Below are 20,406 nucleotides of genomic sequence, written 5' to 3'. Positions count from 1 at the left end.
ACAGGGAATTCAGCACAGGTGACATGTTGTACATTTACCGTTGAAAATTGTTTTTGTCAGCTTGTATTAAGTGGTGTGGATGGAGCGGGCGGCAGAGGCTGTGAGATTTTTCATTCCCGATTCAGAATCGCTGGAAGCTACAAACACAGGCTGTCAGAAAAGCAGAGGACTCACAGGCCATATACCATCCAATCACGGTGAAACCGTTGACATGGACATACACATGCATGAATAAATAAACTTAGTGAAGCTGCATGCACACCTTCGCAAAATGACCTGGCCTAGAAAGCACTTATTAGAACGCCTCACCATCCTTTAATTACCTCTATTAGCTAACTATGTTCATTATCTCCATTGTGATCGGGGCCAGAATAATATTAATTTCCATACATACATTTCCATAAACCCCAGAGAATGCCTTAGTTTTGGCATCTTCTAATTGGATATGCGTCAGAGCTGAATTAATGGTATTAATTTAGATGTGACAGTCACACAGTCACTGTCTCCAAGTTATACAGAGCGCTGACAGTTATATCTCACCATCGGGCTTATAAGTATGAAGACATTATCAATGCAAAATGTCAGCACTTCCTCGAGGTATATCTGTCGTTGTAGTGGTAACATTTAGTGGAGCAAAACGCATCTTCACTGGAAGCAACGCTTCTATCTCTATCCATCTCTCTCAAAAACCTCTCTCTCTCTCTCTCTCTCTCTCTCTCTCTCTCTCTCTCTCTCTCTCTCTCTCTCTCTCTCTCTCTCTCTCTCTCTCTCTCTCTCTCTCTCTCTCTCTCTCTCTCTCTCTCTCTCTCTCTCTCTCTCTCTCTCTCTCTCTCTCCCTCTCTCTCTCGGCCAAGCCTGGCTGCGTCAAAGAGTGGCACTTCTTTGACTGGGCTCCTGGCACATACACGTGCTGCTCCTAGCGTCGGCACCTTGCAAGCACAGCAGTCACCTTCCAACCTCTGCGACTCTCCCCCGCTCCATCTCTCAGGCTGTCGCAGCTATTTCGCAGGACGGAGGGGACCTCCGACTGTCCGCTTCTCCCCGGTTACATCACCTGAGGAGTTTTCCACGCTGGGGAATTGGGAGGTTTCGCTTTCGCAACCCACCAGCCAAAGACTCTATATGCTCCCGCTTTCCCGAGCCAGAGAGGGCTGCCGTGCGTCCTGGTGATGAGGTTGGTGGCGCACAGCCGACACAGCATTAAAGGAATCCCTCTGTGTCTGAAGAAACCGCCCCAGTAAGGAACAAGAACGGGGAGAGAGCTGCGAGAACTGGTGTCGGTTGGGACGCGATCATTTCGACGAGGATGCATCTCTTCAGTGCCATGTTCCTGCTTGTCATGTTGGCTGTCATGCCCTGTGAGGTAAGGACTACGGCACACACGCATGCACGCTATGGATGAGCATTGTTTAAAAGTTCCCAAAGCACTGCTGATCGCTTATATAGCGAGTATAACATGTGGATGGTTTCAGTAAGAACCAACCGCTTAAAAAGAGCTGCATCAGAGTAAATGTAAAAAAAGAACGAAGAGACATTTGATTTTCAGGCAGTGAAAAGACTGTGTGCATGTTGCAGCATTAAATATGAGCATTGCTATTGTTCTGAAGGCATGCGACCTAGCGTGCTGTTAAGAAGCGAGGAGGTAGAAACTTCAGGGGAAGATGTGAGAATAAGCACCGCTGCAGTTGTCGGTAAATCCACTTGAACTTGAATCTCTTGCCCTTTTAATTCTCCGGAATTAAAGTCTCACACATTTTCAGACTGACACGAATCTCCGTGCAACCTGTATATGAATACAACGGGGTGGAACAAATGATGGTGTATTGATTTATGGGGGAATCTAATACCTTTGATGCCCCGGAGGTCGTTGTTTACAGACTTTCCTATCTACCTCTCCATCACTGACAGAGGTCTCCGAGATACACCCAAACCGATCGTGCTGGTTGAGCAGAAGCACAGACCGACGGACGCCACCACTGACAGCCTGAGTGGTAATACGTGTGAATTGCGGCTGCAAATACGAGCCGTGCGTAATTTGTGCACCAGAGCAGCGCCAAACGAATATGGTTGTAGATCCTGGAGATGTGTGGCGTGCTTGGAGTGCAGGACACTCGAGAAAAGCCGCGTCACTTTGGTCCCCATGATGAGCTTTGATGTGACAGTTTTGAATTGAAGTGAAGGACGGTAAATTATTTGACCCAGAAAAGCTTTGAACTCGCAGGGGTTCGGCTGGTCAGCACGCAGGCTGCATTGAGCATGAGCCATGGGCAGCGTAGGACGTGTAAGGTCTGCTGATAAAGTAGCGTGGCTGTTATTTGGGAGCGTGTGAGATAGCCCAGGATATCTGTATGGTTAGTTCCGTGCAGCATTATATTCGGTGTCGCGCCCTCGGTTAAAAACAGCAGTCTGAGTCAATTGAGCAACACAGACAGCGCCTCCTCGTACGCGGCGGTGAGTATCACCGTTTGGCAAAGGCCACCAGACAGAGCGCAGGGCTTTACAAAAGAAACACATCCACACATTTAAATAATTTAAAAAAAGGTGCTTAACAAATTTAACAGCAATGTATTTATACACAATATATCCTAAGTGACGTAACAGAGTCAGTACAGTGAGCCAGTTATATCCCTAAACCATGCAGTTAAAGTCAAATTGATGTTTTGGGTTTACACACTATATGGATTTATCTATCTATCTCTAAATAATATATGGTACATGCTGAATAATATGCTTAACTTACAGTAAAGGCCAAGCAGTCTGTTGCAGCAGACCTTAGTGTTTTATATGTCATCTTTACAGGAAAGGTTTACACTGCAGCTGACCTTTAACAGAAGTAGAAGCTACAGCATGATTTTAGGCTGGATGTCAGCTGATAAACACGACACACCTGTGGGCCAGGTTCAAAGTATAACATGTACAGCACAGATGGTATTAGATGGAGACAAATTGATTTCATCCTGAGCGCAATGAAACAAGGTGCAGGAGTTCCCAGGGCTCTCATTTAACAATCACACTAAACACATTCACAGCTGCACGTCTCCCACAAAATGAAACCATTAAGTGCCTCTTCAACCACCTTTTAATTAAATTAGTTATTACGTTTCCCCGGGCATAATAACTAATTCAACCTCAACTGAAAACTGGTTTAAAATGAAATCTAATAACTAATCTTTACTCTTCAAGAAATCCACATTCACACATCTCTGTGTGTGTTCTTCCATAAATAACAAGGAATAAATGTCACTGTGAAACACTCGCTTTGTGACACGGAAAATGTAGCTGATAACTTACTATCATATCTTAACCCCTTCTCTAGTGGGTTCAAACTGTAATTGGCCTTGGGGGACAATTTGGTGTAAGTGTTCCCATTAAATATTTAAAAGACTGAAAGAAAATATGACGCTACCAGCATCTCCCTAAGATTGCACTGCAAACATAAAGAATTGATGAGTTTTTGCGTATCTACTGCAATGAGAGTAACACGCCCTACCAGCAGAGTTGAGATATCAATCCGCATGTTTTAAGCCACAGTGTCAGTGCAGAGTGTGTATTAAATATTTACAGGGCTTTAATGAAACAGATGCACTTGTTCGTTCACTGCATGTGTTTTGTTAAGTACCCATAAAGCCTGGGGGTCCTTAGTGTTACTGATACAGATGGGCACCTGCCTGACCTTGGCACAGATGTCCTGCTAAGGAGTGCACATCAAGCCATGCTTGACAGCACGTGTGTGTGTGTGTGTGTGTGTGTGTGTGTGTGTGTGTGTGTGTGTGTGCATTCTGGAGAAATGTCATATACTATAGAATAGACCTGCATGAAGATACATTTTAAGTGTTTTTTTCTCAATGTCTTCTGCAAGGTGCAACTAAATATTGGATGAAAAAGTAGCATGTCATTTTTTGTCAAGAGTGGGAAATTATAGTATCTTGGCCTCATTTTATGTGACACTCATCTTTACAGTAGTCTGGCTCATATTCATAGAGTTGCTCAGAATGTAAATGTAGTGCAACAGCAGAGATTATGAAACAGGAGATGCTCAATGTATTGTATATAGAGTAGCATTTCATGCCATACATTAAAATGATGTGAACAATGATTTGACATTGTGTTCATGTGTGAAACACAAACAAACAGAGAACACATGGAAATTCAGGATGAACTATCCGTTTTACAACAAATAAAGACGCTTCAATTCAGATGGGTATGTATTTAGAAGAATGTTTACAAATCACAAAGATGTATGTGTTCCCCACATATGCCTGTTCAGCCATCAAAGGGATTACAAAAGGTGCGGTGATAGTGTTCAGGGGAACAAAATATCCTTTGTTTTGTTTTATGCTCAACTTCTGCTTTTTAAGTTGTCGGTTATAAAGATTGTTTCATGTACTTGAAAGATTCACATTCAGGTTTGGAGGCATACGAAAAAAAGTTGTCCCAGTGGAGCGAGAAAGCTCCAGAGGAATACCGTTATTGGTTTAAGACGTCTGGCCCGAAAGACTCTCACCAAGCATGGTTATTAGGAGTGATGGGAATTATCTCTTGCGTTGGTGTTTTTCTGCCTTTACACCATGTGCAGTGGGGAGAAAAACCCTAATTGCTTGTCATTGTCAAACGGGGAGTCAGAAACCTGTGTAAGCAATTGGCTGGATTTTTCAGTAATTTACTTGATCCTTTCTCACACCAGGAATCACGATAAACAATCAGTTTGAACAGACTGCCATTTAGGCCCTTGTTAAATTGTGTTTCCTCATTCTAGATTGGTGTGATGAATGCACCAGCCTTGGGTCGATTTAAAGCAACGAGCACTTGTTAATCACACGGTTGTTTAAAACATCGTTTGGCGCAAACATTTCATTTATTTACATGAAGCAAATTATACAGTATACACTAATTGTTGTAATACAAGTGCCACTTAATTAAGATGGTTTGACTGAGTCAAATAAAACAGTAGCTATGACAACACTGCATCGAGAAGACATATGTGTCAGTGTGATTAACAAAGCGGATGGAAGGTAGCTAGCTGACCTCATGCTATCATGCTAACGCTGCCTACAGCGTCTCTGGACGTGAACACAAACAACTGGGTTGGACAATATCCAGCTTTAAACCGTCCACCTACCTGGCAGTAACCCTTTGGCCAAAAAAAAAAAACAATCCACTTTCCTGGTGCCAGAAACGCATGATCACAACACAACCTCCCCCTGACATGACTATAATCAAGCCACTTGTAGTACATTTCTGTCCTTGCCTCCCAGCCAAAAGCCGTTTACACAGCAGTCTTACCAAAACACGGAAGCTTATGAAACCATGGAACAAATACTGTCCCCTCTCCTATAATTATCATGAGTGAGCCTACCTGTTAAAAGCTTTTTGTAAATATGGAGGAATGCAACCGTGCAGCTGGATGACGGTCAAAGAGGAACAGAGATGTAAGCCTACGTTTCCCAGCAGGAAGGACACTCGGTTGGACCGACGGCTCTGGCAAGCAGCAACCGCCACCGAGAGAATTAAACAAATGAAAAGCTGCTGGAGCAGGGGTGTAAATCTGCCAGTGAGCGGCAAAGACACACACTCGACTGTTAAAATCACCTTGCTATGCTATGACAGGTCCAGCGCTTGTCTGAATGACTAACACTGCATGACCACACAAGCTTCTGGAAGGTCAAGCTGCAACACACAAATACAACTTTAAACCTAACACAAGAACATTACATATTTTGCATGCAGTTCACACTAGTATAGATCCATATGATTATTTATATAATTCTTTGTAGATGTCAATACTGTGTGCGCTTGTTGTATTTGTCATGTGTTTAGCCGCACCGTTAAATAAGAAATCCAGAACAACCTCATTTCCATGTTGCCTGTCAGTCACTAACAATCAGGTCGAGTACTATGTGGGTGAGTAAGTGAGCAGGCCGGGTTAGATTAGCTACTACGCCTGCATCTACCTTCACGCACCCCCCCATCAATACACACAGGCGCTGCTTCACAATCAGCCACAGATAATGAGGTTGCATTATGTTTGATTCAGTGCTGCTTGAAGAGATTGAATAGTGTGTGCTTGTGTCATGACTGATTAGGGCAGAGCTCGAATCAGTGCACGGCAATGATAGCACATTGTGTGAGTCAGAATCTTATCACTGTAAAGAGATCTGTTTTATGAAAGAGATGCAGTTTAAGAAAGGGACTGAAGCACAGCGAGCTATTGAGCCTGTCCACCGTGCTCTCCCTCATCTCGGTGTTTGATGTGCTTTCATGTTGCCCGCTGCTTCATCATCAGAGGCCCGCCTGTGTGTTTGCACAGACAAATAATTATTACCCACAGAGACATTGTGCAGACTCACCTGTCATCTGAGAATATACATTTTGTCTGAGAAGGGTGAACCATTAATTTCTTAGGTAAAACCTTGTGGACAAGTGGAAAGTGTGGATAAGTGGAAAACGCGTGGTGTTTGTGGTTAAAAGCTGAAGCAAAATCAACACTGTTCAATTTCCTCATAAGTGCAGTGCATGTTCGTGTGTTGAATAAGAGAAAAATGGCCGGTTAGCATGTGTGTGTTTTAATGGACATCGGTTTTGTGTGCCTGTGTGAGTGGCTTGGTTTTTGATGATGCTGTACCTGTTTCTGGGTCAGTTTTCTAAATGTGGTCTGTTCATGACTCACACAGGGGTGATATTAGTGTGTGATGATGGTGGCATAGAGCTTTTTTTGTGATGTGGCCCAGGGTGAAACGGGTGACTGATTTTACTACTGCAGAGCTTTCATGAGGCACGAAGGCAGGCGGCGGTCTGCGTGGTAATTGGCTAACAGATGGAAGGCCGGGTAAAGAAGCATGTGAGGTCAGTGGCCTGACTCTCAAAAATACACTTGTGTCCCCATCCTCATTGGTAGAGAGGGCGTGTCAGCATGGCCCTACCTTTCCAGCTCCAATGCCCATTTCCTTATTAGTATTTTTTTTACTATATTTGACCTTTAGCCAGGGAAGACCAATTGACACAGAGGTTCTCTGCCTGAATGGCAGTCGTGAAATAAAACATTATTAATATATTTTAAGCCTAAAAAGCATGCAGTAGATGGACCTATTTAATTACTCTGTCCTCCCCCACACACATTTGTTGTTGAAACCCTGCGAATTTAAGAATTTTGCAGGTATATCACGGGACAGGGGAGACTCTTGCTTTAAACTGAGATTGTCAAAGTCAGAGAGGAATGTCTGGTAACCTTGGTATTTAGTCCATGTTTTCAATGACCACTTACTCATTCAGAGCCACAGACTGACCATTACTTATGCTCCAGGGTTGTGTGGGCTCTAAATGACCTCTGTTGCTGTTTTCTGTCTTGTTGAAAACCCAGCGGCTCGCTGTACTAAAATGACCATTAACGATCCCATGGACTGAGCTGGCTGACTCCAGGGCAGCTCATAATCGTCATTAGAAGAGTCTCTAAGGTCTTTTGGGACTGAGTACTGAATACAGTTGTTACAGCGTTCTCATTTATACAGACATTGTTAACCTGGCAGCTAACCAGCAGCCAGCTGTACACTTCGGGACTGATTACTTTTTATTCATGCAGGACGAAAGAAAAGTGGATTTACATGTGTCCTCTGAGCCTGTAGTGTCCCCTTTTGACTCTAATTCTCTCTTCCAGACGATTTCACAATGGCTGAATGATGCTCACGTTGTTTCTCAAACTCTTCTGTGTACTCATGAAATGTATACGATGTTTTTTTTAGTGTCGGCGGGGTGTATGGAAGGATCAGCTTGACTGGGGAGAGGGGCGGGAGGTATCATCACTATATCGCATTCTCTCCTCCTCTTTTACTCTTTCTTTCTGTGTGAGTGTGCTGGAGGGTGCAGGACTCCCAGAGGTTTATGTCAGTGACTCTAAGCAAGAGTGACATTTCTCTGACAACACCCGGAACAGGCACACGCGTGCGCGTGCACACGCAGTCTCTCTGTCACACACACATTGTCTCTGTCTCCGTTTCTCGCTCCCCTTTGCTCTCTAGTTCACAAACATGTCAGCGACGGGATCCACAACAGACAAAGAGCCGAACCACCCATTGAATCGATACCGACAAACATGGCCGCGGCTGTTAGGCCTGTCACGGGTTATATAGTATGAGTGACAGATGCCAATTAGAGCACAGACATTGATCATGCAGGCATTGATCATCTGGTCACTGCTGGACATACTGGTGCCATTACTGAAAGCGATGACACACGTTACCCTATAACTGCCATCGTGGGACTTATCCACTGATATTTTTTTTGCGTCCATCTGCTCTTTTTTGCATTGCAGTAGGCACCTCCTGACCAGTTTTCTGTACGACCTTGCTTTCCCCCTGCTCGATGAATCTTTTATGAGCCTGGCGATGTGGGTTTTCTGTGGAGAAGATTGGAATATAAATATGGCTGTTGCGCCTAGAGCTCCTCTTCCCGCTCTGATACAAAAGCTTTCATAAGACTGAGCAGATTGGGCAAGCTGCTACTTGAACGGTGCTCTTCACATCTCTTCGCTTTTTATCAGAAGACACACATCCTCTACCAGAGAGCGTTACGCATTCTCAAACACCAGCCATAGATTCAGCCTCCACCTGCTCCATCACATGGCTGGACAACATACTCCCGGGAAATCTGGTTTCCTTTTGAGTCAGCATAGTTTACTCCTCGAAAGCCCTAGTTAATTACAGATTGCTTGCACTCCTTTTAGGGAGAGCTGGAAGAGGAATTGGCAGAAAATGAGAGGTGATAGAAAAGTGAGAGACTAAATGTGGTGAACTCCTTACTCCTCTTTCTTCTCTTCTCCACTCCTATTTCACATGATCCGTACTACTTTTATTCCAGAGAATTCTTCCCTCTCCGCCATGTGCGAGTGTGACAGCATTGCCTCCCATGTTCAACGCTAACTCAATTGCAGGGCTTTCATTTTGGGGAATAAAGGATGAGAGCTACGCGCCGCAGCAGAATCGGGTGGCAAGAGGAACCATTTAATCGATGTGTTTTCCGCGTGGCACTGTCACAGCCACTCAGTGGGGCCATTGATGAGGGAGGCTCTCTCTCACTGCGCCAAGGCTTAAAGGCTCCAGTCAGGGAGGCGTGGGAGCCCGGCAGCCACCAGACACTGCTGCATATCAAGCAGGCTGTATAGATGCTCTCTGCAGCCCCACGGTGAGCAAGGTAGAGCGGTCTTTTGATAGAGACACTACATGTAGGAGAGAAGAGATAACAAGTTGGAAGGAACACCAGCTTACATTACATTATGCTTCCTGATTCCAAACCCCTGGGATTTCTCCAACTCTTCAAAACACACACAGACACACGCAGTGTGTGATACAGGATGCGAACACACCACATCTGGAAGTAGGCGTCATAATTAGAGAGCTCAGCACACATCTTATTCAAGAAAAAAGTGATATGGATGGATATATGTGGCCCTGATGACATTTACCGAAATAAATTTGATCTAGCTTTGATGGATTACACAAAATTGGAGGAAAATGATGTAACACGCTGACTTTTGCATTCATTCTTCATAGATCAAAAGGCTCGGATTTAGATAAGAATATCAGTCGAAAGGACATTTTCTTGTGAGTGAGTCTTGTGTATCTAGCAGTACCATGAATCCGTTGAAAATGATGCCCTTTTGATTAATGATTTATTTATACAAAAACATGCTTTTGAAATGATGGCCTTGAACTTGCCTGCAACATTTTCACCTTTACCCTCTCATACGCAGCCTCAGACACAAAAAAACAGCCAGTACAAAGAACAAAATGTATTTTTTCTATGCTAAAAAAAGCTGTAGTCCCTTAGCAATACTACTTGGCATTGGGTATGCATATATGCATCTACATGATGTTAATGTGTACAGATAAGAAAGTATGTGTATTAAAAATACATTATGTGCATTACAAGTTATCACCAGCATATACTCATGCATAACATGTGCAGTATATACAACACTTTGTAGTGACTACAGGTGATTTCGCATTAGTTAAGTATGAGTCAACACTAAATGTATCATGTATAAAGCATTGTTCCCACTATAACAGTATGCAATTCACAGTTATACATGGTTTATTCTTGTTTAATATATTTGACTATTTTGCGTTTCCTGATCAGGTTTTCATACTTTATAAATGATAGATCCCACATTTGTAAATTAAGTAATATACATATATATATATATTACAAACCAATTATAAAGGACGTATAGATGATTAATGAGATTGTTTATAAAGTGTTAGATTTGATTAAACAAATATTAAAATGTCATGTACTTGTTAGGCAAGTATTTTGTGACTTATTCTAAAGTGAAGATCTGTCTATGCTTTAAAAAGCATTTATAAATGACATTCAAAGTGCCTTTAAAGCTAACAAGTCTCACTTTTCTTCTCAACAGAAAAGGAAAATAGACACAACACAAAGTGATAAAGAACATTACTATTTATTGCAATATGCAAACAATGTACTCGTAGTGGGATACACTCTATGAGTGGTGATGCCGTCAGTGGTACGAGTGGTGAATACGTTTCTTAGTTTGCTGGCACATATTATTGATTATGAGCTAGCTAGCTCGCCAGGGTTAACCCACTGATGGTGGTGAGACGTCACCAACACTTTACGCTTTGGGACCCGGACTTCTAGTTAGCTAGCTAGATACCCATGATCAACACGTGCCAGTAAACTAAGAAACATATTCACCACTCGTGCCACTAACAGGCATCGCCTCCCACAGCATAAACGTGTTTCCCACTATGAGTACATTGTTTGCATTTTGCAATAAATATTAATGTTTTACTTTGTGTATTTTCCTTTTCTGTTAAGAAGACAACTGAGACTTTTGTTTGCTTGTTTTGAGGCATAGATAGTCCTCACTTTAGATGAGGTCACTGAACAGACTAGTAAATGCATGAATGAATGACATTTAAAACATTTTTTTTTTTTTAATTTTTGATAACACTTTATAAATGATCTATTAATCCTTGGGTTTGTAATGTATATTACTTCATTTACAAATAGGGAATCCAACATTTATAAAGTATGAAATCCCAATCAGGAAATGCATAATAGTCAAGCTTATTAATATATAATAAAACATGTATAATTCTGTTTATGAATTGTATACTAATAAGTGTTAATGTTAAAACAATGCATTATAAATTAATTACAAACAGACACACGCACACACGCTCACACACACACACACACACACACACACACACACACACACACACACACACACACACACACACACACACACAAAAGCAGATGCTGTGAACTGAAGATGCTGTGGTGATCAGGGTTGGTGGGCAGTGTCAGAGTACAAAGTGAGGATGTGGACGGGGTTTGAATTAGTGCCCAGTGGAGTAGCTGGGCAGGGCAACACGGTTGAAAAGTGAATGAGACAGAGAGAGAGAGAGCGAGAGAGAGAGAGAGAGAGGGGGGAAAAGACAGAGTGGAGTTGCTGGAAATGAAAATTGGAGATTGCGGGCAGGGATAGAGGGAGCAATAGACGGAGTGCTCTCCGACTGTGTCTGCCGAAGGGTTATTATCTCTCCAATCCTAACCAAAAGAAGAAGAATAATGAGAGGCCTATCGCTCCGTCACCATGATTTTATTCCCCTCACTGACACTCCTTGCACATTGTCTTTAATTAGCTCCACATCACTTAATCAATATGGCCGTGACCGTGACAAAACAACGGCATGTGCATCCTGTCGCTCGGGCAAGAGAGACACAGGAAGCAGCAGGAAGAAAGGATGAAGTGTTGACAGACAAGATGAGAGACACAAATGATGCGGAGTGGCATTTCAGTGGGAGGGGGTAAGGGGTGTGGGGGAATAGAGACGTCATGCTCTGATAAAAGAATCTGCTCTTATGATGATTAGAGTCTGCTCCTGTTTATCTACTATGCGGATGTGTACCACGTCTGCATCTTGCTGCATCACAAAGGGAGGAAAAACAAGCAGGTGGAAGTCTTGGCTCAGCTGTATATCAGGCAGCAGGGATATCGTCCGATCATGCCAGACTATGCTATGGAATCTAATGCAGTAATCCTCGTTATATTTTTGAGCAGCAGAGCTGAGTGCTTGAGCTACACTAATGGTGATGTGATGAATAGGTATTCAGGATGGGTCTCTCTCTTTAAGCCTTAGTGCCTCAGGCTACTGGTCCTCTCAGGCCCAGCTCTCATCTCTCACTCAGTTAAAGCAGCAGCATGCAGAGAGCTGCTGCTCGGATCTTCATGAGTGCTTCTCACTTGTCAGGCACATTTCTCTTCAACTTGGTATGTTCTGTGTGGATCTTATCCCAACATCCCCCTGAACATCACTATTAAACGTGAACTGTGGGATTTATTTACACAGTGACACAAGTGTGGGTACAACCTGTTGCTTTAGGGGAGTGTCGTTAAATAGAGGACAGCAACAAGAAGGAGAACAAACAGAAAGTCGTCAGGATTTTGTGACTGTATGTTGAGTCCTCCTTGTACATCAGCCTTTTCAAATGAACACCAACACACAGTGCTCGTGCAGAAGGGGCCCTTGCTTACGTGTCATTAAAATTCAAATTAGTGATTTAATCTGCGGGTGGCAGAAATGTCCCCAGAATGTGTTACCTTCTCAAACTCATTATTAAAGGGTATTTCTGTCATTCTAATCTCCCGTGCTTACAGGTTGGATCTTATTTTAAATGAACAATGATGTGTGCCAGGAGGAATTAGCAGTGGAGTCGCAGACTGCCATGTTTTAAAGACACCAAATGAAAATATTTATATTAGCGATTAGCAAAGGAAGCGCCTCCTTAAGGTGGAAATCATCTCCCATTCCCTCCATGTGCTGCTTGGAATATTAATGCAAGGGCCTTTCTGATATTATATCTCCCAGGCTGCTGTACTCAAAAAAAAGTCATCGTTAAGTACCGTAGATCTGCATCGTGCTCAGAGTGAAGACATCCTCTATCAACTGGAATCCTGCAGGCAAATGACAAATTACACAGATATCCTGATATAGACATGAATACAGCAACCGTTTGTCTGTTTAACTGTTTAACCTACGCACAAACAATCACACATTATTCCACAGTGTAATTCACATTTTGGGCTGAATTAAAATGGGCATGTTTGGTATTTGGTGTATTTCCTCTTACCTGTTAAACGCTGCATCTGTTGCTGAGAGATCCAGCCTGATGGTCCAAAGCAAGCCTCTGTGATGGAGCTGCAGACTCTATGGCCACTCTTTACCGTTAGGCACCTCTCCTCATTCCTCTCCCCACTCACAATACTTCTCATCTCCCACTCGGCTAACTCCACAGAATATTACCCTTTTAAAATATTCAACATTTCTCATTTCTGCTCTGTCTACTCATTTTCTCAAGTTTGTTGACATTTTCCTGTCTGTCTGTGTGTTTGTTTAATCACTGAACGGATCAGCAGCTCCTCATTCTGACAATGCAGCCAAGACGCTGCAGATTACATGGCTGGAATCGACGTCGGCATTTTGGGGGGAAGGCGCAGGGAACACAGACACAAAACTGTGTATTTATACTAATCATTATTTCTACTCGGTCCACCAGCAAGGCAAAAAACTCGGAAAAAGCACACAAGCTAATTTGTTTATCTACACATTTCCCTGAACCACTTTTGCCCGTAACTCCATGTGGCTGTAAATGTATTATTCAGTTAGGGGCTTTTTGGGGATTTCTCTCCACTGCACACTGGGCTTGTGTTGTACTAATAACGTGTCCCTAATTAAATGTTACAGCTTCTCTGAGCATTAATGACCTGAAGACAGAGGATACAAATGGAGGCTTCAGTGTGAGCTCTGACAAAGATGCTGCACACAAGACTTGCAGGCTGGTTCTGTCTCTTTATTAAAATATACAGTCCTAGCTGATGGGCTCTGGTCATTGTTTGCTCCTGACCATGTCAACACCAGAGCATTGAGATTTCCTTTCACAACTGGCTCCTGCAAACTCTCAGTCAACCAGACTGTAATTGGCAGGGTATCACCTCTTCTCTCTGGTCCTGTTAGTTTCGCTGTTGCAGACGTAGCAGAAAACAGACGAGATGTAAATTCATCACCTCGGGGAGTTTCAAATGCATCACCCATCCTTTTTTCTCTTTATCGGTTTCTCTCCCCGCTGCTCTCCCTCTATCTCTCGGCCTCTCCTAAGCATTGTGGTCTCTTCTATTACTCTTTTGTCTATCTCTTGTGTTATTCTTCGGCTTATTTCCCTCTTGTGTAACCGCCACCGTGGTTAGCTAATCATAGTGATACCTTTACTGAGTAAATGGGTGACATTTGTAAACAATGAGTCAGACAGAGACCAAATGAGAAATCGCAAACACATCTTCTCCGGCGGTTGTCTCTTTAATCATCAAAGACGGCATGAGGTGCGCGGCATCTGAGATCACATCACAGGTATACATCAATACATCACTGAAGAAACAAAACACTTTGCCAGGAAGGAGATAAGACGATAGATAAGCACTCAACTCCAGCAGCACAGAAACAGATTTAAAAATGCTCTCAGCAGCAACAATGATGTTCTATATAGAGGTTGAGGACAGATTTGTAAATATTAGCGTGACAAAATTGAAGTGTTTTATTAACTGCTATTTGAAGAAAAAAAAGAGGTTTTCAAGCACTCAGCAGAAGTCGAGATACCATCTGGATGAAAAAAAACAGAACTATTCTGGGTGATAGTGGCAAGGCATCACAAGTTCAGTGAAGGGCATTTTGAAGAGGCACATAGCCATGGGCGGCATCCTCAATTAGTGGGCTTTGAGCCTCAGCTACCTTGACTCCCAATTTGCTCACAGTAATTACTCCATTTACAGAAATATGATTCACTGTACACAACGGAGAGAATGTTTGATTAGCCTGGTGGGAGAAAAAGGATGTGGATGTGGCTATCTGCTGTTGCATCCAGACAAAAATGGGTTCTTGTGGGACATTGGTAAGCCGGTTATGTGGCCAGGAAATGATCATAGTAAGTGTGTGCGTGAATGTGTGTGAGTGTGGATCTGTACACATGAGCTCATGAGTGAGTGCCTCCGTGTGTGTGGGCAATTCAACTGGGCACATTTACTAGAGGAAGTGCTGCACTGAGTCTTTTTCAGCTGGTGCTGTTGGCATGAGTAGGTGCAGAACAGAGGCTCGCCACGTGCTGTGCTGCAGAACGCACGGCGGATGATTGCCGCATGTAGTTCTTGTCTATTGCTTTGATCAGGTCTTTTCTTTTTGCAAGCCTCATGCTAAATGTGGCGCCCTGCTTGCCCCTGATTGAACCGTCTGATATTCAACTATATACTGTTCATTCACACCAAATACCCTCCAAATAATAATGCAAAAGCCCCCGTGGACTATTGAGATTGTAATCAGGGGGCAATCAGGAGCAATCAATCCGTCTATGAATAAAATTTGAAAGCATGTTCGAGCAATACTGTATATCCATGATGGCTCTGAACTGAAAATGTCTTCTCTGCTGTGTTTGCTTGGCCCAAGAAAACAATGTGAGAATAAAACCTCCTCAGCTGTTTATGTTGCTCTGTTGGTTGGTCATTAAAAGGTATGTTTAGTGGCTGCTAGATTTGGAGGAGACACATATCATAATGATTCGGAACGTCTACATTTTTCTATCTCGTGTCATCGTACAATTTGAAAGAAACTTTGTTCTGAGAATGAATATTTGCTTCAAGATCTATATAGCTGTACTTGATCAAAAAGTATATTGTCTATACGTGTTATAAAACTACTAAATATGTAGCTAAACAATCTCACTTCACTGGCGCAAACCGAGAACAGCGGAGGTTAAGCACTTGGTCTCAGATCTGCAGGCTTGGCTTCTGTTCAATTATGAATGTGTCTCCATGTCTTCGGGTTGGCTTCATTGGATTCACACTACGGTCTATAGATGGATAGACTGTAGTGAATGGACTCACTACAGAATATTGTAGGTGTGTTACAGTCAATTCAGCCAGGCAGACAAGACACGCTTACGATATTGATTTTCATTCTCACGTGTTTCCACTGGAAGGACAGATTCTTACCTGTTAACAGACATCACTGTGAAGCACTTTGGGCTGGGCCTGTTTCATTCCCCACTTTGGATCCGCGCAGTATACGGACCGAGGAGCTGTGTATTACGTGCATGTCACGGCTCAACCGGGTCTCTCACACGACACTGTGGCAACCGCCATTAGAGGGCATTGTAGACATTTCACAGCTCAGTGGAGAGAAAGCGTGGCTCATGCAAGTGGACACAAATACGGCGAGGCACCGACAGACAAACAAATCTATGCACGCATATGTAAACACACACACACACACACTAAAATGGACACGTTTGTTGTCTTTAGGAGATTAGTGCATAATCTTGTCAAACTGTGCTGATGCAAGCTGAACATGATACGTTATCGACTGAGGCCACATTTATCCGTCTTGAATCATATACTGTCACTCACCGCTGTGGTCAGCGTGGGACAGAGGTGCTTCATTTGTGGTGAATGCTCTCTGCTTGAATTATTGAACACAATCAACTCGACAGGATGTGTTCTCTGCTCTTTATGCACGCTGGGGGTCGATGCATGTGTGCTCTATAATCCTCCTGCGGTCTCAGTCGCTACTATAAAAATGTAAAAGCCCAGATGAGTTTCCTTAATCAAAGGCCCACAGGAGCTGTTAATAGATTAAACACACCATGTTGAAAGCACACCACTGTGTCTGCCTGCCTAAACCCTGGGGAACAGCCTATTTACGCCATTTAAATAGTTACCATGGTAATGAGGTCACACTTTGTTTAAGCTGATTTTGATCTTGATATATTCAGAAGGCAGTGGGCCTCCATGTCCATCATTTAATTAATGAATTATGACTCAGAAAAATAGCCAGTATTCTCAGAGCCAGATGACTCCAGCATCCTTCAGAGCTCGGGAGGAGGGGGCTCTGCTAGTGTGCAGCCTCGCTGCCTCAGTCATTACAGCTCTGCATCATTATGAGGTCTGTGTAATTAGCTGAGGTGTAATTTGGTCCTTTATTTCTGCTGTGAATCTGTAGTTTGCTGTGTGTTTGGCGCTTTCTGCTCCCCAGCATTGTTATCTCACCCGGAGCCTGTCTCTCTGACCTCGAGGCTTCGTGGCACTCTACTGCCATCCATGGGTGTGCACAAATACTGCCATTCCTGCAGTTGGTGGCCATTTTCACAGTTTGAACTGATTAAAAATGCCCTTTATAGAGCACGCTCACAGGCTAGGAGCAGAGTGGATTCTATTCATAGAAGCTTATGATCATGTGATCTATGTGGAGGCAATACAAAGATGCAACACACCGTTGTGCATGGAGATGTTCAAGTGTTTTCTCTATATTAGTACTGTTACAATATCAGATTTTCACTACACAATTATGTCCAAAATAATTCACAATATATTACCGCTATATCTAGAAATCTATTTAGAAATAAATAATAATGCTATGAGTCAAATTTGTCTTTTACTTAGTTTATTATGCATCCTGTCTCTTTTTTTGCCAAATTAATTACAAAATACTAGTACAGGGAGGCGGAGAGCTGATGATATCAACATTTAATTTCCTAAATATCTCAGTTAGCATCACTATCAATATAACACAACACTCCTAATCTACAGTGTGAGGTGCAAATCTAATGCCAAGCGTGTAGCAAGACAGCAAAGATCACCTCAGGACAAAAAGAGTAGAAACTAAGATACACGCAGGATAAAGGAGGATCACATGATGCCACTTTTTCTCATTGGCGTAGAGAGAGAAAGAGAGAGGAAGAGTAGATAAAGGCTAAATCAAATTCACAGGAGAACAAAAGAGAGCGACAGAGAATTGGAGATAATGACACTGCAGAGGAGAAGTGAAAATGAGGCTGGACAATTATTAGAGTGAAAATTATGAGGAATGGCTGAGGAAATTAAGGACAAGGGATTAAATTAATACAGGTTAAATGGCTGACTTCCTCTCTTGCTAATGTTTAATGAAAGCTTGTTCTGCCAACAGACTGTGTGATTAGACAGTTGATTGGCAGAGCCTGGAATTATTTGAGGTATGGCAGATTGTCCTCATGACACTCATTCCCATCCTTTATTTGGTCCATCACTTTACAAAAGATGGCATCTGACCTGCACTCTGTGAGTGGAATTTTAAGTTTGAAAGAGTTCAGGTGCACTCCGCTCTATAAAGCAGAAACATAACTTATTAACAATGGTCTCGGATGAAAAGGCGGCTAAGAGCTTCAGAGAGAAGATGTGATGTGGGGGTGTCTGGCGCCGGCCTCAATGGCTTCAGTTATTATACATTCAGCAGGTGCAGCAGGCACACCTTTCTTATTATCACAAATTAATAAAGACGTGTCTGATATATGAGACAAAAAGCATTGCCATCAAACTAGAAAAGGGAACAGAGTTGTCCACACCAGTGTTACCAAGTCTCAATGAACGCAAAAGAAAAGAGAATAAAGAGGGCTTTGGGAAATGTATACAGCTGCCTTCAAGGTTTCACGAATTACTACAAATGGCCTCTTTCATCTGCAAATATAACTGCTGCTGAACTTTAAGAGAAAGACCAAATCAAGTTTTGAGGGACTATTTTTTTTTATTTGAGGATACTCTGACTTGTCCTGTGTTATCAAACGGTCATTACAACTCTAAAGGTTGGGGTAAGGACTAGTTGTGGGTCTATGAGGAACACATTATGTCAAATATGGTCCTCCCTAGTTAGAAGTAATTTGTGTTGTTAGTGTCTATTGCATATGGCAACATGCATCATACGTCCTGCACTGTGGCCACAGCAGTACAAGGGGTGAGGGATCTCTTGGAGCACACTCTTGAGTGATTTTTAATTTTTAGCAAGCCCTCATACTTGAGTCACAGGTTTTCTTTAATGGAGGCTAAGAACAGGAGCTTGATTAAATAAAGATAAATGGGTAAAGGACCTCCATATTTGAACCTTTGCTGCCACCCTGTGAATGTGATGATTACTGCATGCTCTTTACACAGTGGTGCAGCAAAGGAATATATATATATATATATATATATATATATATATATATATATATATATATATATATATATATATATATATATATATATATATATATATATATATATATATATATATACACTTTGTTTTTTCCTACATTATTATGTGTGATCATTATAAAGTCTTATCATGTATGAGTATGTATGATCATTATAAAGTATTAATTACATACTTGTTTAGCTGTAAACAGCCACTTAGATTGATAACCTGTGAAATGTGAGATGATATATTTGACATGTTCACTTGGCTCCAGGCTATTTCCAACATACCTGTGGACCTCAACATTACCCTTCTAAGAAGCAGTAGTGTGTCCGTGTTTGTACCACTTCATCTTTTTCTCTCTGTTAGACATGGATCGATGTGATTCAAAACAGCGCTGCCACATGCCCCCTCACATCATCTTGACATGCTCCCATAAAGTGACAACTACCTGTCACCAGTTTCAATATAGCACAACGGCTCGCTCTCCAGCTGCGGAAGGCAGCATATGGGGTGCGATTCCACCGGTAACCACAAGGGGTCAGTCTTGCTGCAGAAATAGAGGAGCCCGACGCAGGCGCTACTGATGTGGGAGCATCAGGTGAGCTGAGGAGGGCTGACATTTTTTTGGATGGAGCTCAGGAAGCTGTCTCTTCTCATATCACTTCGCGGTGCACCCCACACACAGGAGCCCGTATCACTCACCCAACGCGAATGCAGCCCATCCATGGCTGACAAACTGAATAAGTCAGCAGACCAGGTCGCAGGCAAGCAAAGGAGATGACCTGGCCGTTTTGGCTGAGCAGCACATTTTGTCATCATTATTCACGGTTGTTTAGGGGCGTAACGTGACACTGCCCTAAGAGAGAAATTCGAGACACCCTCCGGTTTCCATGCTCCTCTTTCGTCTGGCCGTTGTGGTAGAGGTGCATGGCCAAATCAGACAATGACTTTGAAACTCTAATCTTAACTTCAGAACACTTCTTAAGTCTGTCCTGAGATAAACTCAATGCAGGCCTGAGGCACAGCCCCTGAGATGAAATGACACCAAAATAGGCGGCAAAGTGATTGTTGTGATATCTGACACTGGTTTTCTTGCCATGACTGTGCTGGAAGCTAAAGCCATCTGGATTATAGCAGTATGACAATGGTGAAAGTGTACCACTTGAAAAAAAAACATGTAATCCCCTTTATTCAAGGAAGTACTTCTATAGCAGCTCGATAAGAAGGCATCTAAGTTTGATGTATCCGTTGAGGTTTTAATAGCTTTAATCTGCAATATATGTCAATTCAATCATCAGTTGTAGAGCATAAGCATCAGTAAGTGTCAAGCAGATGTGTAAGTAAAGATGGTGAT

The 20,406-nt window shown here is 42.6% G+C and overlaps 1 protein-coding gene across 1 annotated transcript in view; it reads left to right on the top strand.

The window, feature by feature from the left end:
- The first annotated feature begins 896 nt into the window (after positions 1-896).
- Positions 897-20,406, top strand: part of olfm2a (olfactomedin 2a) — a 41,603-nt gene continuing 22,093 nt past the window's right edge. The window contains exon 1 of the mRNA XM_068578963.1: positions 897-1,363. Within this exon, the coding sequence (XP_068435064.1) occupies positions 1,307-1,363 (57 nt within the window). The 5' untranslated portion in view covers positions 897-1,306. The remainder of the gene's footprint in view (positions 1,364-20,406) is intronic.

Source organism: Clinocottus analis, unplaced genomic scaffold (genome assembly GCF_023055335.1).
Source record: "Clinocottus analis isolate CAN_PGR_092001 unplaced genomic scaffold, fCliAna1.0.p SCAF_16, whole genome shotgun sequence".
NCBI classification, from domain to species: Eukaryota; Metazoa; Chordata; class Actinopteri; order Perciformes; family Cottidae; genus Clinocottus; species Clinocottus analis.
Note: the sequence above shows the minus strand (reverse complement) of the source record. Positions and strands in the feature narration are given on the sequence as shown.